Source organism: Artemia sp. Qi Xiang Cuo, chromosome 1 (assembly GCF_049724085.1).
Source record: "Artemia sp. Qi Xiang Cuo chromosome 1, ASM4972408v1, whole genome shotgun sequence".
In the NCBI taxonomy this organism is placed as follows: Eukaryota; Metazoa; Arthropoda; class Branchiopoda; order Anostraca; family Artemiidae; genus Artemia; species Artemia sp. Qi Xiang Cuo.
Window position 1 is genome coordinate 87,783,370 of NC_142794.1, and position 23,937 is coordinate 87,807,306.

The window sequence follows — 23,937 nt, forward strand, 5'->3', positions numbered from 1 at the left end:
TATATTTTCCTTGGGGTCCTTCTACCCAGCTTTTGAAGAAGTGTTGTCTTTAATTTTTTGGTTGTGCCTGATAAAACTAAACCTTCCCTGCTTCTTTTTGTCACTACCGTTTCCTGTCGCAGAAACAAAATGTGAAAAAAATAAAAAAAACGGCTCATCTGGAGTCGACCCCGAGTTCTACTACATGTAAAGCAGACTTTAAAGCCATCACTCACCCCGTGGAACCATCTTAGGTCAGTTTATACGTGAAAGTTGAAATTTTATTAAAATCTTTTTTTTTGGTTGTCTCGAGATTATAAAGTTTTTAGGGATGTTTCATATTTTCGTCAGTGTTGCCGCGTTGACCTTGAAAAGAAATAAGTAGAACTTATTAGTTATATTTGAAAATGCATCTCTGCTTTGAAAATAAATGCTAACAATCTGTTGACTCTCAAAGACAAATAAAACTTTCAAGGGAATATTACACCTTCTTGAGCTGTTTGTATAACAGCTGTTTGTTGTTTTATGTATAACACTTGTTCAGTCTTTGGGCGAGGGGAAGTGATGAAGATATTCATTTTGAAAAGGCAGCCTCAGTTTTCAAGATTTCTATGCTATTTTTATCCAATCATATAATGCAACTATTTTTTTTGGGGGGGGGGGGACATTCAAAAGACCGCAAAATACATGTGACACTGCTACTACTACTTATAATTCACTGTAGCACAAATCCGTCTGAGGCTAACACAGCTACGTACGCTCCTCTTCCATCCGCATCTATTTAAAGCCACCTCCTTTACACCCTCCTAAGAAGCTCCATTCTCCCTTAAATACTTCTTTACAAGTACCTTTCACCCCACTCGGGGACGACTTGCTTTTTGTTTAGTAAACGGACGATCTTAAGCAATATGTCATCCTTCTTCCGCAGAATGTGTCCTAGCCAGCTGAACCTTTCTCTTATTATAGCCGTAGAAATCGGATTAGAAACTAATTTATCGCACAGATTGTTTGAAATTCGGTCAGCTATACGGGTACCTAAAAAAGGCCAAGACAATTCCTCTGGAAATGTCGTTTACTACTCTATTATTTCCTCGACGTGTGCCTCTCCCATATATCACCCTGCATTGCAGTTTTCTGTCACTGTTCGGGTTTGGCAAACTCGCCAAATGCGTACTCTGACGCCACGCAAGCAGGATTCCCTTCTTGGGGATAGGGACGGAGGAAGAAGCTAATGGCGGAACGAAGACCCCCAACCATCTGACAACACCGGAACAGTTCCAACCTTTATACCCGGCCTATCCTTGTCGCGTTTACCAGTAAAATTCTAATAAAAATACAAAGTGATAGGGTAAATTAAAAAATCCTAAAATTTTAGGGGACACGGGCATGACATCCCCCCTCCCACTCTTGAGTCCGTTTCTTTACTCAGGTGTGTTTATAAATACTATCATAGGGGAGACGATTGTCTTCTGTTGTATCTTTCCTTTCCTTCTGTGTACAATTATTCGTAGTTTTTTTTCTTCTTGTTTTTTCATTTTTTTTAATCCCACCTTCTCTCCTCTCAGTAATTACAAATTTCACTTTCAAAATACATCTAGTTTTAACTTTAAACGTCACCTACTCTTTTTTCCAACATTAATTAGCAGCTGAAATAGATGCACTTCAAGTCCCCATATACTACCAAAAAACTTCCCTATAAAAATCTTGCTATTCCCGTAGGAAACGGCGCCCTTCGCCAACAGGAAGCCCTTCATACGGTAGCTATTTCTTACCATACTTCAAATCTTTTCTGGAGAGTGGTCCCACGTGTCACTCATCTAAAAACAAATAATAATAATAATAACAAATTCAAGACAACCTATTAAATTTAAACAAAATAAAACAAAAAATTTTAAATTTACTATCATTATAACTCTTTTACAGTAAAATACACCAAAATATTTACAAAAAAACTACAAAAACATCGGAGGAAAGTGCTACCACTTCTCAACTTTATCTTTTCATATTTTTCCCCTTTAAATTATGCTTCCGTTACTAATTAACTCCAACAAAAAAAAAGCAGTGTCAAAAACTAACAACGCTGGTTTGCCCATTTATACTCACACACAAACACACGCACACAACGTATTCCCTCAGACATAATCTACGTTTTTCCAATAATTTCTTCAACTAAAAACTCCATCCACTCAATACCCACTCGCTCTTTCCACCTTTCACTCTCACTTAAACGCACTATCATTCTCCTACACTCGAAAAGAAACCTTCTTAATTCAATCGTTTTTCTCCTCTTCCTGCTTTTCCATACATATTCACAAGATTTTATCACAATCAACACCACAGCTCGCTCACTCACATCATTTCTGGAAATTCCCAGATTCAATTTGATCAACTTTATCTTATCTTCCTCAGTGTTCAAAACCACTCCACACTTAAGACACTAAAATATTTATCTACAATTCCATCATTATATTTACAATCGAAAAATTCGTACTTTAGGCCATTTATCACTGTTTCGTCACATAGCTTGCACTTTGGGCCTTCGTCTCGAGTAAAAGGACTCACTCGATGTTGGTGCGGCCGTACCTCATGAATAAACATAAACATAAATTCCTTCATAAACTGACTAGACGGTATACTATGCATTTTCTCAACACAAAGGGTTCCTTTCTTTTCACCTAGAAATACACTTTTTCTTTCGTTTTCTCTAAATATCCATCCATTTTCTTTTTCCTTTTGACATTTTCACGTGTTCGCTCAGCACGCCTAGGTTTTTTGTCTCTTCAATGCACCATATAACTTCATGAATTTTGTCTGTCACATCGCTGATCATTTTCTGTTTTGCTAGTTCATCCTCCTTAGTATTTACTTCCGCTAAGGCCTATCCTTTTATTATTTTATCGATGACACTATCATCTAATCGTGCTCACTCATTTATGTTTAGTAACTGGCTTTTTTCTGTATATTTTTTACAAGGAAATGCTCCTCATACCACTTGAGACCTCTCATCACTTCCATCAAATCAGCCACACTCCTAGGTAGAAAGGACCCATCATCTACAAAAGCCAGTGATTTTAAGGAAATGTTAGTTGTAATCGCAATCCCGGTATCTGCCGTTCGACGTACTTAAAAAGCGGATCGATATAAAGTTCGAATTAATAAATTGCATTCGGATCACTTTTCGCACTGCCTTTTCAAGCTTCAGCCTTCCACTAGTGTAACCATTTATATTCACAATCGCCATCGAGTTCTTTTACAAATTTTCATACCACTTCACAAACCGTTGATCAAACCCAAAGTTGTCCTTCATCGGTGTCCACAGTATCAATCTTATAACCGAACTATACGTTTTGGTAACATCCATACACAGTAGACAAGCTAGTACGAGAAACACCTTATTCTTTTCCAGTTCGTCGCCTCTGCGTACCAACATGTCATGCAACACGTTGAGAATATGCTGAGCCTTCTTTCCTTGAATGCCACAAAACTGATATCGTCCCAGGATTCCAGGCATCAATCAATTCTCTTAATAATAATTTAGTTAATAATTTATATTTAGTTAATAATTAATAGTTAATAATAATAGTTAATAATTTAGACTATATTCTGTAGGTATTATTTGAAACCAATATGGGCTGATATATTTTTCTTCGATATAACTGATATGTTTTTCTTCTTGTTTGAACAGTTTCACGTTTTTCTCACAATTTTGAATGCGTTTCTGAGAACAAAGAATACTACTAATTAACTTATTAATTAACTTACCTTACTAACCAACTGGTAGTAACCAACTTAAGTAAGTTGGTTAAGTAACCAACTTACTTAGAAAATGACTATCGTACCGAAATTTTAAATGACCAATTAAGGCGATCCTAATTGGACTTATTAGGAGTTTCAAAAACTCATATCTCAGGGATACAAAGTATGAACCTAGGCGGTATAATTTTTTTTACTCAGGCAAGAAGGATGGGGTACAAAGATAGGGAGTACGGCTGATGACGAATGAAGAAGCCGCCAAGTCTTGTTTTGGCTGGAAAGGTATTAATAATATAATACTAATTGCTCATTTTATGACTAGAAAGTTCAGGATATCAGTTATAGTAGTATACGCTCCTGTAGAACCGACTGATGGAGATACTAGTGACTCAGATGAATTTTACTTACAGTTACAGGAGCAAATAGACAAGGTCGCAGGTAGAAATATGATGTTATTACTGGGAGCTTTTAACGCCCAGGTTGGTAGAAATAAGGATAGATGGTATCCCAGCTTAGGTAAATTTGGTGTAGGAAAAGAAAACAGTAATGGATACAGACTTTTGCAATTTTGTAGGTATAAGAATCTAGTTATAACCAATACGGTGTTTGGTCATAAAATGGCTCATAAGTTAACATGGTATTCACGTGACGATAAGACAGTAAACCTTATTGATTTTGTTATAATAAACCGAAGACTGGCAGGATCAATACAGGATATTTGGGTATATATGAGTGTTGTTATTGATGTTAAAAGTAAAGATCACCATCTGGTTGTGTCAAGGGGTAATTTAAAGCTGAAATATTGGAAGGGTAATTACCTCCCGGGAAGTTATGATGTTAGTAGACTCCAGGATGAGAATTTGAGAGAAACTTTCCAGGAACAGTTGAATACTTAACTTGAGAGTTTGAAATTTGATAATGCGGGAGATGGTTGGAATAATTTTTCAAAAATAATTTGTGAAGTTGCTGAAGGTGTATTAGGTGAAGAAAGCTAGAACTGCAGCTAAGAATATTAGTGAAAAAGCTTTATGTTTAATAGAAAGGAGAAAGGACTTGTACAGTAATTATCTGAGTGATAGATCGCATGAAAACAAAAGAAATGTAAAGAAAGTGGAGAAAGCATTGAAATATGAACTAATGAGGTGTGAAGTGGAGGCCATGGATAAAATTGCCGAGGATTTAGAAGATGCAGCTAGAAGGCATAATAGTAAAATATTGTACTGGCACGTTAAAAAATTCAGAGGTAGTAGTCAATCCGGACTTGTCCCAGTTAAAGATAGGAATGGGGTGGCAATTAGCGATAAGGAAAAAGCTAAAGCGAGATGGGCCGAACATTTTGAGAATTTGCTTAACCGAGATAGAGTTGCAGGAAAAATATAGAGGAAAATGAAAAAGTTTGTGATACCTTGGATGTGAAGGAAGATATGCAGTAGACAAAGTTTTAAGAGAAGAGCAGTGCGGTTTTAGAAAAGGTAGAGGATGTGTTGACCAAATTTTCACTCTTAGGTTAATAATTGAGAAGTGCCTAAGTTTTCAAACACCTTTGGTCCTCAGTTTTATAGATTATGAGCAAGCGTTCGATTCTGTTGATAGAGAAGCTTTAGTAAAGGTTTTATCCTTGTATGGTATACCAGACAAATACATTAAAGTGATTAGTGCTATGTATGAGAATAACACTGCTGCGGTTAAGGTAGGAAATGAAGTTAGCAGCTGGTTTTTTATTAAATCAGGAGTTAAGCAGGATTGTGTTCTATCCCCCTTTATATGGATTATTTTGATGGACTTTGTTTTAAGGAGCACAGGAAAGGCAATGGGAGACCACGGAATCAAATGGGGAGGAAAAAGTCTCCTGGACTTGGATTATGCTGACTGATTTAAGCATCCTAGATGAAAGTGTGAGCAAAATGAATGAAGTTTTAGGGGTTTTGCGAGTTCAGGGTGCTAGTATTGGTTTGAAAATTAATGTTAGGAAGACTAAGTCACTAAGGCTAGGAATAAGTGAAGATGAAAAGGTGACGTTGGGTAATGAAAAGATTGATCAGGTGGGCAACTTCACTTACCTAGGTAGTATCATTAGTAAAGATGGTGGGAGCAGTGAAGATGTTAAAAATAGAATAGCCAAGGCTCAGGGTGTTTTTTCACAGTTTAAAAAGTCTGGAAGAATAGGAAGATAAGTCTGCAAACCAAGATTAGAATCTTAGAAGCCACAGTGATGACAGTGGTCAGATATTGCTTAGGGGTTGTTCTGGGTACCCGGCTAACTGACCGTATTTCAAACAATAGGCTATACGAAAAATACGGTTCAATACCGCTTTCTAGATCTATAATGAAAGAAAGGTTGAGGTGGTTAGGGAATGTTGTGCGGATGAAGGATGACAGATTGCCGAAGATTGTTCTTTTCGGCCAACCATCTAGGGCTAAACGGAAAGCAGGTCGTCTCCGTCTGAGGGTGGAGGACGTCATAAAGAAAGATTTAAAGGAAATGGGAACTTCGTGGGCGGTTGTAAAAAGGGAGGCTTTGAATAGATTGGGGTGGAGGAGAAGCGTGCGTAGCTGTGTTGGCCTCCGGCGGCTTGGTGCTGCGGTGAGTTGTTAGTAGTAGTAGTAGTAGTAACCAACTGCTACTAGTAAATACTTATATTTGCAAATGTAACTATTATTAATTGACTTGAAAATTTTCTTGATAATATAGTACAAAGTGTATTGATTTTTTTTTTTTTTTGCGAATCTTTTGCTGACTCTTCTCAATACCTACCCATTCCCGATATTTTTGTTGGTGATGAGAACGGTACCCCTCAAGGTACCATTTTTCCGTTCACTCTTCAACAAAGGAGTTCCTGATATGAATTCAGCTGCTCCGTCGTCTTTCATGCTTACCAGTCGTCATTAGTCGCTCATCTGCTATGCACACTATATTCTGAATTTGAGTTGTACGTTCGAGCACATTAGTAAGGTTTTTGTATCACCGCAATCTAAGTATGCAAAGCTTGGCCTCTAGTTCAATACCCAAAAGCCTGAAGCTGTTACCTGCTGTTTAAATACTGCCAGTGGACATTTCTTTTGGGATCAATGGGATCGGCAGATACAACCAGTTGATCGCATCGCTTATCTCGGCCTCCCTGTTGGTTCGTCGTAAAGCTTACACGACAAATACAAATAGCTTACATTGAACGTCGATTTGAACTATCGTATAAGCTTCGGCCCTTCGAATGCCATACTTTTGGATTACTTACTTATTTTCGAATGTCTACACATTGGACCTTTTTACTTTTCAGATAAGTCAAAAATTTGTTTAGTTTTCACTGGATTCAAGAAATATCTATTACGCCACTCTCATGGACTCGCAATTCTTATCTTTGTAAGAAAATTCTACACAGTTGACCCCATTGCCGCCGTAGAATAGCAAGTTTCTAAGCACAGTTCTATAAAAACTGAATCATCATTGGATATCGGTACTGACACAGTAATCTGTTGAGATTGTGATGTATAAGGAATTTAGTATTGTGATGTAGTGATAGACTTCATATATGTTAGGAAGTGTTTAATTTCTATCTCTAATGTTTTTTTTTAATTATTATTATTATTGCTCCGTCTTTTTTGTATAATGAGTTTTCAAATAAATAATAAAAAATTAGGTAAAAATATATCTTATTATGTGAGAATTTTGTTTCTTATTCTGTTTACTTATTCATTTTATTTCTTTTAGTCACTCATCATTAGTTAATTTATTTTACTTCTATTTGTTTTTCGAATCATATGAGATTAGGATTTATTTTTATCTTATATACTTGTCGTCATATAAGATAAAGAAGCTGAAGTTAATACATATTAATGTGTTGGACAGATTTTACATCCACGAAGTTTTTTGACAACTAAGTTCTCTAAAAAAAAATTAAAAAAAATCAATTATTTTACTCTAAAAGGAAAGGTACAACCTATGAAAACCGGATAGAAGTAACATCGAGGGGCGCTAATTTGGGGGAGGGAGCGCCTTTACCTTTCTGAATTTTTAGCCCAACCCTGGATATCCCCCACCCCAAGGATTTTGAAAATTACGTTTTTTGGCTATTTTATTGAAAAAATCCTTTTGTACTTTCATTAAGCACAAATTGTGGAAGATCTTTGCCCCCCCCTCCCCCCGGACATCAGCGTGAATTTGCGTCCCCGTAACATCAGTAAGCTTTAGGATCGAGTTTTACTTAGAACGCATCTTTTTCTTAGTTTGCTTTTATGCCTAGAATTTCATTTTTTTTTTTCAACGTTTATTTATCCTGTTTTTATTATTTTCTCCTAGGAATTGTTCCAGACTGAATCAATCCAAAAAGTGAAAGAACATGGTTGTGACGTGTTTCAAGGATGCACTTTTCATATCCTCGGCCCAACCAACGAAGTGTCAAAAGAAGATTTAGAGGTATGTCCTTCATAATCGTCAAAAGTTGACAAATAATGGCCATCCGTCATTTTTAAATGCAAATTATTTTTTTTAATTAATAAGTTACTATGGAAAGTCTGAAAATTTGTGAATCCTTGGTTGACTAGTGAAAAATACGATTAAAATTTTTATTATGTCAATGAATTACCTAATTAATACAATTACACAACTTATAGCGGAGGTGAATTTTAGAATTCTTGTACTTGTGTCTTGATATTTAAAATAAGATTGATTTACATGATACGACAGGATGGGCGTTAAGATGTCTACCTTGCATGGAGTAAGTCTTTGCTTCGATTCCGAATCTAACCCCTTTTTTGTTCACATTTTACTTTTGCGACAGGAAACTGTGAAAAAATAACCGAAAGTAGCGAAAAAGCAGTAGTGTTAAATGGAGTGGGGGAATAACAAAATGAAAAAAAAATTTGACGGAGGAAACAAGAGGATAATTTCAGCTTGTGATAAAAAAAATATATTGTAAATATTTCATTCGAGAGCTTCGTTTAACCTCTCTCAGTGCAAAAATAGAAATACTGAGTAAAAAATACTCTTTAAAGGGGCTGTGAGTCCCCTTGTTCCCTAGATTTTGAAAAATCCACTTTTTGGTAATTTAATTGAAATATGCCTTTTGGTATTTTCTTTGACAAAGTCAAAATACTAAATTTAAAAAAAAAACATGCATTTACCCCCCCCCCCCCGTTCCACTTGGAAAAAGCCAAAGAGATGACGAGGTGGATTTCGCTGAAAGGGATGAGTGGATTTGTTGATGGTGAAGTGACTTCAGAAAAGATTATGTATTATGTTATATTATATATATATATATATATATATATATATATATATATATATATATATATATATATATATATACCTGAGCCTGATAGAAAGAAACACTCCTGCAGAGAGGGTGGAAGTGTACCTAGAAAAGCAGAATGTGCTAAATAAAGGTAACTTTTACCCACAATACGATCCAGTGGAGCTATTCCAGTATCATTATAAAGATCAGAGAAAAACGGGTAAGAAGGGTAAAAACGAGGTAGAAGAAAAGTAGCCTTCACTGCCCTATTTTGGGCTCTTTGAAGTGAGCAGAGAAGAGATTTATTAGTACTACCTCAGACAGAACAGCAATAAGAAAAGTAAGGAAAAATAAAAGCATAATAAAGAGAAAGCATAACATCTGGGGGAAGAAATGAGTTAACCCTGTATAACATTGAAGATTGGCAGAGGACAAGCGAACGGGTATGAGTTATATGGGGTTTAAAAGAAAGAAAACAGTCAAGATACACACCAAAAAATTTCACTATAGTAGTTTGCGGTATAATATCATTCCCATAAGTCAGGATGGTTGGTTCCCTTGCGTCTCTCATACGATAAGGGGTTCTAAAGTGTACAATGGCACTTTTTTGGCTGTTGAGAGTCATACCATTTGACCAGCACCAATCTTTTACTTTATCAAGAGGACCTTGAGCTAGGGAAATGGCAGATGGCAGGTCCACTGCAGCAATGAAAAAGTTACTGTCTTCAGCAAAAAGAAAAGGGTGCAAAAGGGGATGAAGACCATCAACAAGATCATTAATATAAATTAAAAACAAAAATGGTCCAAGCACAGAGCCCTGTGGGACAGCTTTTAAAATAGGCAAGGTAGAGGAAGAAGTACCATTACCGAAACAAACTGAGATCTCCCTGAGAGGGAAGACCTAAACCATTCAAGTGGGACTCAATGCACTCAAAATTAAGATAATTTAGGCAAAAGAACAGAGTGAACGACCATATAAAATGCCTTTGAAAAGTCAAGAAATAGACCCAAAACACACAAGCCCTTATCAAGGTTAACATGCACAAACTCTGTTGCATCTGAAAGTGCATGCAAGGTAGAAAAACTGGGACGAAAGCCATACTGATGGTTAGTTATGAGAGAATTTCCTGCAGTCATATTAGTACTAAATACAAATGAAGAGAGTCTACAATACACTACTTTTTCAACAATCATAGAAATTACAGGAAGGAGAGAAATAGGTTTATAGTTTGAATTTAGAGATGAATCACCTTTTTTAAACAAAGTTACAACATTAGCAACCTTAAATAAATGAGGAAAAACACCAGAAGAAAGAGAGGAGTTAGTTATGTGTGAGATGGGGTTAGAAACAAACTGACCAATTTTTTTAAGAACATTACAGCTCAAACCAAAACCATCAACTGAACGGCTACTTGAAAGCTGAGAAATAATTCCAGAAATTTCGGTATCACTGCATGGGAAAAGGAAAAATGCCTCTTCTGCTAAGGGAAAACTACTTACTCTGCGCTAGAGTGGATTAGGAAATGAAGGAAGTGAGGTGAAATACGAATTGAAGGCGCTTGCTGAAGAATTTTTGTCCACGAAAGATCCATCAGCTTTCCTTTAGCGACCAGGGGGGACTGTTTGAGTTTCTTGCGGGAAAGAGCTTCGTTAACTACAGTCCAAACCTTTCGCAAATTCCCCTTACACTCATCAATTCGACGCGAAAAATAGAGCTTTTTGGCTGCATGTACGGAAAAAGTAAGCACATTTTTATAAAGTTTATACTTCAAAAGATCTTCCTGTGTCTTACTTTTACATGCAGCCTTGAACAGAGATGCCTTCATATGTACAGCATTGATTAGCCCTCTAAACATCCATGGAAATTTAGGTATGGAATTCCTTGGCCTCTTTCTAAGAGGAAAATGCTTATCCAACAGTGCTCCCATACGACACAAAAATAAATTTTGACTTGACTTGACTTTTTTTTTTACTTGACTTGACTTTTATTTTCAACTAATAATACATCATACTTAACTAGCACTTACAACACTTTTTTTGAATAACATTATCAACAAACGTAGAAATGGTAAGAACGTATGACGTTTTATTAAGCCACTATTGTGACTTGAGCAGCGTCTCACAATCTTTTATCATAAACCAAAACTCATTCACTCTTTCTACTCTTTTCATACCATTCAATACAAATTAACTCAATTTAACTTTTTTTTAACTTTTTGTTTTACAACTTAATTACAATTTAACGTTTTTTTTTAAATGAGTAAATATAGTGTATTACGGTAATTACCTGGCTTAAAAAAAAAAAAAAAAAAAAAAAAAAGTCTTCCTACTTTAGTAACTGAAATAAATGAGCACTTGAACAAGGTTTAGACCCTACTCATCCATCCAGTTCCCCAGGACAAAACAGTATAACCAATCCGACAATCTGAAAATCAAGTCCAAAATAGAGCAAAATCAGCATGAATAAGCATATGTCAATGTTCCAAAACCAAGCTATAGCACCTTAAATCTACAAAAACATTTGTTCCCAAGGTGATCACCATATATCGGGGTTCATCAGATGAAAACTCATTGCCTAAATGGGTTTCGGCGCTTAAATTTCATTACCCAGGCAATTTGAGCGCGCCATGCCATAATCTGGCATACCCCTATATAGTGCCACCTATGGAATAAACATAAACAAAATCGAAAATATCCAAAAAATAAAAATATATACCCAAGAAATTTTTTTTACAACATCCTTAACCAACCTTCAAATAACACTGAGAGCCGAACCTTCAACCGATTTAAATACAAACAAATAAATAACACTAGTCCTCCACCCGGAACAATTTCACTTTCACACAACTTCTAAGAATTAAATTCCTAGTATTCTGCCATAATCTTTACCACAAGTGTCGCAATCAAACCCTCAACAACCGGGAAGATAATTCCTTCAACAAGTTACCGTAAAATATCATTCAAGATATCAAGATATCTGCATAATTTCTAATTGCAAAACTAGATCGACTCGTACTCCTTACTTCTGAGACTAAGCTTCCACGACCTCTAGTCCTATGATGATGATAATCAGAATTAAACTTAAAAAACTCTCTAAAATATTCTGGAGATAATCTATTAAGCACCTGGTAAGTAAACACTCCCGCCTGATGGTCCCTGATCTGATGAATATTTAAAATTCTAAAACTAGTAAAAGATTCACGTGTATGCTCATACTGAACAAACTCACCCAGTACTCGAAGTGCCTTATTCTGAAGAATCTGCAGTCTTTTAATATTTGAAGTAAAATTAGATGCATAAATACAGCAACCATAAAAAATAAAAGGATGAAAAACAGTATGATATATATTTCTTAAAATACTTAAGGGTAATACATGTTTCAAACGCCGCATCACTCCAAGACCTCGTGCAAGTTTAGAAGAAATCATATTTATGTGTTTCTTCCAACTCAAATTATTATCAACCATAAAATCCTAAATATTTATTTTCAAAAACCTGTGAAAGCGACAAATTTTCAAATACTACGGAAGCACTATTTACAATTTTTCCCACCCTACTAAAAATCATATAATTTGTCTTAGAAGTATTAACATCAAGGTAACTCAAGGAGGTAAACACCAAACACAGTCTGATCGTTTAGACTGGGCCCTGCTTAAAAACATATCAAACTCCTGAAAAAATTCCTCCGGACGAGCACCAGGGGGTCTAGAAACCAGGCAAACAATTAAATGTTTGCCATTATCTATTTGAATCTCAATACAAAAAATTTCTATCTTACCTTCATTCCATAAATAAAGGTCCTCCCTTTCCTTAAAAGTCAATCCCTCTCTCAACAAAAATGCAAGTCCCCCGCGCCTCATTGAAAGCCGTGATTTCGATATCAGCTGGTAACCTGGAAAAGCGTAGGAAGAGAGAAGTCTATACAAACTCAAGAATGATTCACAAATTCCCAAAACATCAATCACACTACTAATATTATTTAAAAACTGTAATATTTCTTTAAAAGCCGACGTTATTTGGCAACTCCATTGATCAACACACAGACTATACATCTCTTTTTTAATTTGACCGAACTCTTCAAAACGAACTTAGCTGCTAGGGCGGAGTCTTAAACATTGAGACCTATCTGATGTGATAAAACATCATCAACTAAGAACTAATTTTTTTCAAGCAACTCTAACCGAGGTATTGGGAGTAAACTAACCATAATAAGGAAATAAAATAAAAAGCCATGATCTCGTTTTCTTCATTAGGGATAAAACCCATACATAAACTGGAAAGAAAGGAAATAGGAATAATTGAATAATAATAAGAATAGATAAACACATAGAAAGACTCAAAATTTAAGTACAAAAAAAACAGGACACTCAATCACCATCGAATATGTCATTCAGAGACCAAAGTCTACGAGCAGAAGTTGCATTCTTCGGATGGACGTAGATCCGACCTTGGTTTGACCACACGAACTTATTGCCGTATTTTTCCCTTGCAGCATTCAACAATTCTCTTTTTTTCTTTGTTAAGTTCTCAGCCACAAAAATCTTCGTGTTCACAAGGTTTTTTTTGCAAGCAAAAACTTTCACAGCTGTGTGGCGGTCTTTAAACTTCACTAAAATAGGAACAATTTTATCAGAGCGGCTATCATCAGAGTTCAGCCGAAACCTATGCACAGATATAACATCACTATCAGCAAGACCTAAAAACGCCATCTTATTGCGTATAATATTCATTGTTGCATCTTTTACGTCAACACCGGGGGGTTACTTGACACCGTTAAACAGTAGTGTATCCAGTCTCAACTCTTGGTCAGCATCATCGATCTTGGCTTCAACTCTATCAACTCGATTTTCAAGTAATTCCAGTTGATTTTGACATATTTTCAGGTCTTTTTCAATCCTGTCAAATCTCGGAGTATATTCCAGTATTATCGCATCGTGAACTACGCCAATTATCTTTTCAATTTCAGCAGCGGATGGTGTGGTCGAGGGGTGAATTTTAAGTGCTTCGTTAACTTTTTGCGCAATAGCCTGTTTCATATTTTCTTTTGTTACTGCTACATCTTTAAGAGTTCGCTCAATAAGCCCCAAAGTATCTGAACTTGTAGCCGAATTTTTATAAACAAGCGGGCTGAGAGCGAGTTCCTCAAAAGAGCCTTTAACTCCCTTCCAACTTTTTTCATAGCTTCGGTTTTGTTTGATTCGAAATTTTTTAAATTTTGTTCCAAAACCATTTCAACTTCATGCGATCCGTAACAAAATACTTGGTACTTAAATCGACCAGATTTATCTGCGACAGAACGGAGAATTCTGACTGGCCATAAAGGATATCTCGCAAAGCTTGCCAGGGCTAGGTCATAATCCTGAAACAAGGGCATCACGGCTTCGAAGAAAAGGCAGGAAAAAAAAAGAAAAAAGGCAGGAAATAGACTTATCTTTACGTGGGGAGGCCCACGGCTGAAGTGGCTATCAACTCTATGGAAAGCTGGCTCAGTGATCCATGGAGCCTGCTAAGCTTTACCTACGATTTCTGACATCCCAGTTCACGAAAAGTAAATATCTAATCAGTAATTATCCAATCTCAAATTCACCAAAAGCTTCAAGAAAAATATCCACTTTTCGTCAAAAGTATATCACCAACGAATTAATTGATAAACATAGGACAGGATTATACATCACTATAATCCCAAACCAATTGTTGTTACGAAATTCACTGATTTAATAATGTTCATAAGTTATCCGATTTTAGATTTTAGATGTGTTTGCTCTGAACTTTGAAATAAGACATCATTTAGCTTCAAGAACACTAGACCAATAATTACTCTGAAGACTATGTATTAAATTAGAAATTTCTTTATCTGTGGAAGTTCTAAAAGAAGACTCACCCTGCTCATCCACAGCAATCTCAGTTTGAGGCACAAAAAGTGAAACATAAATAGGGAAGTGATCAGAAAGATCAGTGAAAAAAAGACCAGAAGTAAACTTCAAATTAGAATAATGAGAAATGAAAATATTGTCTATAAAAGTGGCAGAATTTCTAGTAGGGTCAACACGAGAAGGAAAAAAAATTGAAGGAAGTAGACCAGCAGTAGAAAGCACATCAAAGAGATGGTCACATTCATCACTTGATCCAAAATTTAACATATTACAATTAAAATCTCCCAAAACACAAATAGGTTTTTTAGAGAAAAACCCCACACAAGAAAGTTGATCAAGCAAATCACAGAACAAATGTGTTGGAAAAGGAGGGGACTTATAAAACAAACAAGCAGTGTCACATGCAAACTGGCTTTTCAGATCAATAACAAGAGAATAAACAGTCCTACTATTTGACACTACTGATGTAAACAAGGATTCAAGGTCAGATCTTCTTCTAAACTCAATATCAGATTTTATAAATAAAGAAATACCCCCTGAACACTTTGTTATCATTCTGGGGATATGGACAGCAAAATAACCATGCATATCATAGGTTATAAAATTTTCACCTTCAGATAACCATGTTTCTGTTAAACCTATTACATCAAAAGGGCAAGAATTATCAGACAACAAATACGATTTCAGACTATCCCACTTATCTCTTATCCCACGCACATTCAAACAAAATACATTAAAGCTACTATTTAAAGACAGTGAGGGTATATTTCTATCACAATAATCAATGGTAGTGTGATAATTACAGCTAGAATTAACCATAGATTCAAGGAGAGGGTCAAGCGTGTGAGTATCTTGTTTACCAGCACTAATTGGTTGATCAAATATAACCGAATTAAGAATAGGAGAATTGAAAAGAAAAGAGAAATCACCCATTATTATCACACATAATAAATATACACATAGAAATATAAGTGGGATGGCACAAATTATCCAAAGTATTGGACCAAAGTATAATGTGACACCAGTTGCTATTACATGAGCTGCAAGTGTACTGGACTGACAAAAAAATAATAGAAGTTAGGCTACATGAAGGTGAGAGGATCACAAAAAGCATAAAGAGATCAAGTAGATAGTAAGAGATCAGTAGAATGAAAGTAGAATCAAAGTAATGGCCCAATTTATAATGTGGGACCAGAAAATTATGTAAGCTGTAAGTATGCTGACATGAAAAAAAATATATAATAGTAGTCAGCCTACCTGAAGGTGATAGGATCACAGACAAATATAAATGAATATCAATGGAATGACACATATTATTCCAAATATTAACCCAAAGTATACTATGGGTAGTAAGAAATTATAAGAGCTGCATATATACTGACATTAGAAAAATATGATAGAATTCAGGGTACACAAGGGTAATAGCATAAAAAAATAAGATAAAGAAATATCAATGAGATGATATATTATTCAAAATATTGACCAAAAATATAATATGGGACCAGTCAAAATTATGCAAGTTGCATGTGTGCTGACATGAGAAAAATAATAAAGGTGATAGGATCACAAACAAACATAAAAAAAAAATAAATAACAGTGGGATAACATATATGATTCATAATATTTGCCCAAAATGCAATATAGGACCAGTGAAAATTATATGAGCTGCAAGTGTGCTGACATGACAAAAACATTATAGAAGCCAAGCTACATCATGGTAAAAGGATAATAAACAAACATAAAGAAAAATCAGTGGGAAGGCAGAACCCGTTTTCTAGAGTTTCGGTTACCATTGAGCCGGGTCGCTCCTTACTTTGATGTATATATATATATATATATATATATATATATATATATATATATATATATATATATATATATATATATATATATATATATATATATATATATATATATATATATATATATATATATATATATATATATATATATTATGTTTAAGAGGTAATTACTTGGAAAAAAAAAAAAAAAAAAAAAAAAAAAAAAACTGTCGTCCTAATCCAGCAATTGAGACAAATGTGCACTTGAACGAGGCTTTTACCTTACCCATCTATCCAACTACCTAGGACTAAACAGTATACCCGAACCGTCAACCAAATAGAAATGTCCATGCAAAGTCGTCATCAATAAATGTAAGTCGTTGTAAATTTACAAGCAAAAGCACCTTGAATCTAGCAAAATATTTCCAAGTAGAACCTCCCATTTAGGGCTCATCAGAAGAAATACCACCTGCCTTAACGGGTTTCGAGGCTTTACTTTCATTACCCGGCACGGTTGAGCCTCTACCATAATATGGTAACCCTATGTCAGGTAAAACTTGTGAAATACATGCAAACTAGTCAAGCTATTAAAAATTACATACAAAAAGTGTTTCAATTTTTCCTTAATAAAATCCCAGAGGTCACTAACAGAGACCATTCTGGAACAATTGAAGACATGTCCAGATGTATCTTTTATTTGTATCTGGAACCAATTACCAATTTAAAGATCCTCAAGCTTGTTTGAAAACCGCTAAAAACTCAAACTTCCAAAAAAGATAATCTCAAGATAAATTATATTAAAATATCATTCATTATTTCTTTACAATTTTTGTATATTTAATGAAAAGTTCATGATGCATAAAACTAAATTTTTTGAATTGCCAACTAATTTTTCTGGCAGAAAATCCTCTTGAGATCAGTTTATTTTTAAAATCTGTGTAAGTACTGCATATTTTTGCATACCTAAATAATTGGGAATAATAAGCCGAATAAGTAATATTTGAATGTATATTACTTTCAAGGAATGGAAAATTAATTACTTCAAAATTAAAATCATCTGTTTTATTATATAATTCAAAAACTAATTTATTATTATTTGAAATATTAATATTTAAATCTAAGAAATGGTCGGAGTGTCCCATCCCATAACTAGGCTCAAGAATTCACTTTTGTGGATAAATATTTATTGAAATCTCAATAAACTCTGCACAATTCATTGATATTAGATTATCCAGATACATTTTATCATTTGAAATGTTATGTTTTCCTTTGTTTGAGTCATTTTGATTTGTCATATATTCATATTTTGAATGACTTAAAAACAGTTCCGCTATGAATGGACTCGCATTCCCACCCATAGGAATACCTAAGGTTTGTTTATATAAATTCCCATTAAATCTTATAAATGTATTAAATAGAAAAAATTCCAATAAATCGCATACCATATCCAAGCTATAACATCTTGAATTAATAGTACTTCTAAAGAAATTTGTCCATCGGGCTTTTTTACTAAAAGTATCGATTTTCAAAAATCCAATATTAGACAAAATAAAAGATATCTTAATGACCATTTTAAATTTTTCGAGTATTAAATTAAGTTACAAATTTGTATACAGAGTAATAAAATCAAATGAATCGACTCTTTTAGCTGAAACATTCGCCAAAGAATCTATCACCTGTAACGAGTTATTAACTCTCCAATATGGGTTAAAGTTAGAAATTATTTTTATTCCGGAGCAATATGCTTTAAATTTATTTCTAATTTCTCCTAAAATTAAAGATAGATCAGTAGCCGCAATTCTGGTTGGACACCTTGCTGCCCCAGCAATAAAACGTGGTTTTGGTTGATTCTTATGAAATTTTATCGTCCAATATAAGAAAGGAAACTGTTTATCATTATCATTTATTTTAATATTGAATTTTTTTAAAATTCTTTCTTCTATATTTTCAATTAAACTATTCTCCTCCATATGGGCCTGTTCGTATGTATTTTTTTTGTTTGTAAATCTTTTGATAAAATATCACAATAGAGTTTCTGAAAAATTATGTCAAAATTATTTATAGACTTATAAACTTGTAAAATTATAAATTCATTCTGTATATTAGCAATTGCTTGCTTCATATTGGCAATATAAAATATTGAACTTTTCACAGAATTTGTTGGATTAATTCTATACATGCTATTTCTTACACTAGTCAAAATCAAATATATCCAATTCTGAAATCTGTCTTTAGTAATTTTCTCCTTCTTATACCATTTATCAATAGATAAATTTTAATTATTCTTTAGTCCCCTAAGAATATCTGCTGGCCTTATGCGGTAAGAAAGACGGAACTTAGCACCCATTTGCATTATATTTTGAAGATCACGATGCTTTATAATGGACAAATCACCCGTTACAATATGCTTATAAGTTTGATCCACATACGGTAAAAATTGCTCACAATTACAAACCGGTTTCCAATTACTCTCCCTGTCCAGTTTTTTAAGTATATAATTATAATTAAAAATCATTTGACCGATTGTTTTTGAAAATTTATATGTTAAAATTGGACTACCATTATACACCAAATTACATGGAAGGGCATTCCTTACTCTCCGTTGGTTTAAGATTCTTGGCAAATTAATATCTTCTATTTGTTTAGAGCAAAAATTAATTGACAAATATAATCTATTATCCTTATTTTCAATTTTATCACATTTATTATAATTTGAAATGAATTTTGATTTAGCTAAAATGCAAACTGCATCATAAATTAATTTATTTTTGAGTTACATGTTGTACTATTTTTTTGCAATCCAGAATACTTTTATTAAATTATTCCTTGATAACTTATTTAAAAAATTTATTAAACTAGTCATTCCATTAGTCTCAAATATGTGACCTAAATCGATTAAAAATGCATTTAAATCTAAATAATTCGTTTTATTATTTTTCCTATATATATATATATATATATATATATATATATATCAAACAGTTTGTGGTAACGGACTGTAAGTATGGAGCAACCCGGCTCAATGGTAACCGAAACTCTAGAAAACTGGTTTTGATACCAATATCATTAAATACATTAAAAGAATCAAATTTTAATGCTGATTTCAAATATATAACTTTCATCAAGTTTAGTCCTACCCACAGTAGACAGAATATACCAGTAAGCTTATCGCAGATCATTTCTGGTCTTCGTTCTCGGTGCGAACAAAAGCTCCTCCCACTTATTTCTGCATTAGCGGGGATGCTGGTTAGTCTATTTCCGATTTTTTCAATGCACTTTGATGGAAACAATTAGAAACACACTAACCAGCATCCCCGCTAATCTGACTTCGCCTATGTTTATATCTGCAAAAACGTTCTCCGGTGCACTGGCACCCAGGTCCGGGTTTTTATAATGGGTGAGATAGAGAATGATCATACTGTTAATTATATAAACTGTGGTCCTACCCATCAAAAGTTACGCGGCTGAGAAAATTTGGCTGATTATTGAAAAAGGGGGAAAGAGCCCCTAAAAGTTATAGAACCTTAAAGAAAATCACACCATCATATTCAGCGTATCAGAGAACCCTACTGTAGATGTTTCAAGCTCCTATCTACAAAAATGTGGAATTTTGTACTTTTTGCCAGAAGAAAGATGACGGATGCGTGTTTATTTGTTTTCCCAGGGGTGATTGTAACGTCCCAGTAGTTCTAGAACATCGCGGGAGGACTAATTTGAACGAAAATTAAAAGTTCTAGTGCCGTTTTAAAGTGACAAAAGAAAATGGAGGGTAACTAGGCCCCCTCCCACGCTCATTTTTTCCCTAAAGTCACCCGAGCAAAACTTTGAGATAACCATTTTGTTCAGCATGGTTAAAAATTTGATAACTATGTCCTTTAGGATGACTTAATCCCCCGAAGTCCCCGGGGGGTGGGCTGAAAGTTATGAACTTTACCCAATGTTAACATATACTATTGGTTATTAAGAAGTACACAGACGTTTTCAGGGGGGATTTTTTCTGGTAGTACGGGGGTGGGTGGGTCGGGCGTTATGTGGGAGGATCTTTCCATGAAGGAAGTTTTAATGGGGTAAGGGACATTGCTATGAGGGGGCGTCGGATTTCCCAGCATTATTTAAAAAAAAAGATCAGAAATTAAATATAAAAAAAACAACAAGTTTTCCAACTGAAAATAAGGAGCAACATCAAAACTTAAAACGAACAGAAAATATTACGTGTATGATTGGGTTTACCCCCTAGTCAATACCTCGCTCTTTAAGCCAATGATTTTTTAGTACTTTCATAAGAGCTATTTATTCTAAATAACGGCCTTTGTGATTAAGGGGTCATTTGTAAAGAATTGGAACAAAATTCGAACTTTAGCTTAAAGAGCGAGGTATTGACTAGCGGGCGAGCCCCCTAATATAGCCTACGTATTTAAAATATATGAATATAGAAGTTCGTTACGTACGTTAATTCGTAAGTTACGTATATTTATTACTAATAAAAACGTTCGTAAATAAAATTAAATAAGTTTCGAGAAAGCCATTTAACCAAATAAAAGTAAAATTGCTCTGCAAATTTTGTTTTAATTATTCATGTACGGTGAGCCAAAATCGAAACCTGTATTAATTCAAACATGTTCAAAAATTAAATTAAAAAAAACAAGTTTTTTTTAACTGAAAGTAAGGAACGATGTTAAAACTTAAAACGAACAGAAATTATTCCGTATATGAAAGGGGCTGTCCCCTACTCAAAGCCTCGCTCTTTACGCTAAAGTTTGAATTTCTCACAACTCTTATTTTTTTAAACAATAAAAAACTTTAGCGTAAAGAGCAAGGAGTTGAGGAGGGGACAGCCCCTTTCATATGCGGAATAATTTCTGTTCGTTTTAAGTTTTAACGTCGTTCCTTACTTTCAGTTAAAAAAAATTTGTTTTTTTTATTTAATATATATAAGAATGCTCTATATTAATTATTAAAGATCAAAGGTAAAATTGAGAAAATTGGGAAAGGTTTTTTTTGGGGGAGGGGGGGACTAAGGGAACTGCAGAGCAGTTGCAACATTAGCGACTATTGTATTCCGACACAAAATCAATTATATAAGAAGAACTAGTACTATAATTTTTCATAAAAGATAGCATTTATTGAAATTCACAGGCTTAATCCATCTTGAAAAGGATTAAGCCGAATGACCTAACCACTCCTCTTGGTTAGCCACCTCTCAACTTTGTTCTTAACTGCGTGCTAATGAAGACAGGTGCAAGTTGGATGTACCGATAAATTCATTGCTCATGATTTTGGCCACTGGCGGTCAGAATTTCAAGATTTGATAAAATGATGTCATAACATTTATACATACATGTCACAACCGCTGTTCCTTTTCCTAGAAATAGTTCTGGTTCTTGTCCTAGAACTCTCGGTCACAACACAATATTTGAAATCAGATTTACGCAGAGCCTTTAATTTACTTAAACCTATTATCATATTTATATTTACTTTTACTTTGTTTCGCTAATTTGCTATTGTTTCGTTAATTATAGGAATTGATTTGCCCGTGTCCAAGTTAAACAGATCTGGCTTATACGAAAAGCTCTTGTTTTTCTTTTTCTCTTTTTTTTATTATTTGGGTCCCTCTGTGCAGTAAATATTTCTACTGTTGAAATGAAAATGTAATCCAATTTATACCTATAATAATAATTTGTGTTTATTTTTGCTTTTATTTTGCTCTTTTGATTTGTTTACACGACATTATTTGACCATGTTTGAGGTGAACAGATCTGGCTTATGTGAGCAGCTGAAGTTTTTTTTTTAGTGTACTTGGAGCCCTCAATACTTTTAAACTTATTATTGTAGATATATCTATTTTAGCTTATCTTTCACTCATTTGATTTGGATGCGGAACATCATTTATTCTTCTTCTTTTTTATGTTGAGCCCACAAATAAACTTCAGCCGGTTACCATAATTTGTATTTATTCTGATTTCATTTTTTTAAATATATTTGTTTTCAGGACATAATTTGTTCATGTGGAGGGACTACTGTCGAAAACTTGAATGAACTCAAACCATTAGGAATTCGACAGGCTGTTATAATGGAAATGGATGAGTCTCAGAAATATGTTGAAATGATTAGAGGTAAAGACGTGTCTTGGATTTACAAAAGGGACCGATCAGACGAATTGTTGTATCGTAGGGTGGGCTTCGGAATGTTTAGTTGGGTTTGGAATGTATAGTTGTCTACAGTCAATTTGTTTAAAATAAACAAGTTTGAGAAGATGCAGTTTGTATTTTACGCAGGTTGAGGTTTGGAGCTTACCAGACTTTGTGTTTTATCTAGGAATTTAAATAGCAGTTTGTCGAAAGCCGAAATATTTTGTAAAGTCAATAATCTTTAAGCTTACCTTTTAAATTCATTGTTCGGACTTTGGAGTTTGGAGCTGTAGTTTGACGCTTATTGGACTTAATGTTTTGTTGGGAAGTTAAAAGATTGCAGTCATCTACAGTCAAAATATTGTCGTAAATTATAAAGTTTTCGGTAGATGTATTTAGTACTTCCTGTTTAAAGCTTGTGTAGTTAGAAGTTTGTTAAACGTATCGTTTTATGTAAGTGTTTGTAGAACGTAGTTGCCTGGAATTAAAAAATTATTTCAGACCATGAATCTTTAAGTAGCTGTGGTAAGAAGTTTGATTTTAAAACTTATCAACTTAGCGTTTTCTTTGGGAGTTTTAAGTGCGCAGTCTTTTGAAATCGAAACATAAAAAAACTTAAGTACTAGTTGTGGTTTAAAACTTAAATAGTTTTAAGTTTATCGTAGCATTTCATGTGAGAGTTTGAAGAGTTTAGTCGTCATATTCCAAGCGGTATATAAAATAGACACATTATTTGGTAGCTGCAGCATCAGGTTGCAGTTTGAAGTTTATTAGATATAGCACTCTGTTCTCAAGTTTGTAGATCATAGTCATCCAAAATCAAAGGACTGTGTATAATAAACTAGTTTTAAGTTGCTGCAGTCAAAGTTGTAGTTTGAAGCATATGCAGTTTGATTTGCAGAATATGTAGCTTAGAACATATAAAAAATTATTTTTCGATCTGATCTTACAAGACACAATAAAGGCGGCATTTCTTAAGCGGGCCCTTAAAAAAGCATTCAAATTTACATTCTAAATATTTAGAAATGGAATGACATATATTCTCTGAGGCCAACCTGACTCTTATACATGATAATGGTAATAAGCTTACCTTAGCTATGGATGTCAGGTATTGTGTTATCTTGGAACGATAATTTCGACAGGACCTGTGCCTGTCATCATCAGGTTCAAATTCAAGACTCTTGCCAGAATATAA

At 34.2% G+C, this 23,937-nt stretch overlaps 1 protein-coding gene and 1 long non-coding RNA gene across 3 annotated transcripts in view; one reads left to right on the top strand and one right to left on the bottom strand.

The window, feature by feature from the left end:
* Window positions 1-23,937, top strand: part of LOC148956881 (uncharacterized) — an 88,330-nt gene that overhangs the window by 57,514 nt on the left and 6,879 nt on the right. For both annotated transcript variants that reach the window (XM_089087645.1, XM_089087638.1), the window contains exons 4-5: window positions 8,027-8,143; window positions 22,604-22,727. In XM_089087645.1, the coding sequence (XP_088943771.1) occupies window positions 8,027-8,143; window positions 22,604-22,727 (241 nt within the window). The remainder of the gene's footprint in view (window positions 1-8,026; window positions 8,144-22,603; window positions 22,728-23,937) is intronic.
* Window positions 1,591-23,927, bottom strand: LOC148956883 (uncharacterized). Its single transcript, XR_016141634.1, has 3 exons — window positions 23,833-23,927; window positions 12,739-12,852; window positions 1,591-1,796 (listed from the first exon to the last, which is right to left on the bottom strand). It is a non-coding gene; the product is annotated as an uncharacterized LOC148956883 (long non-coding RNA).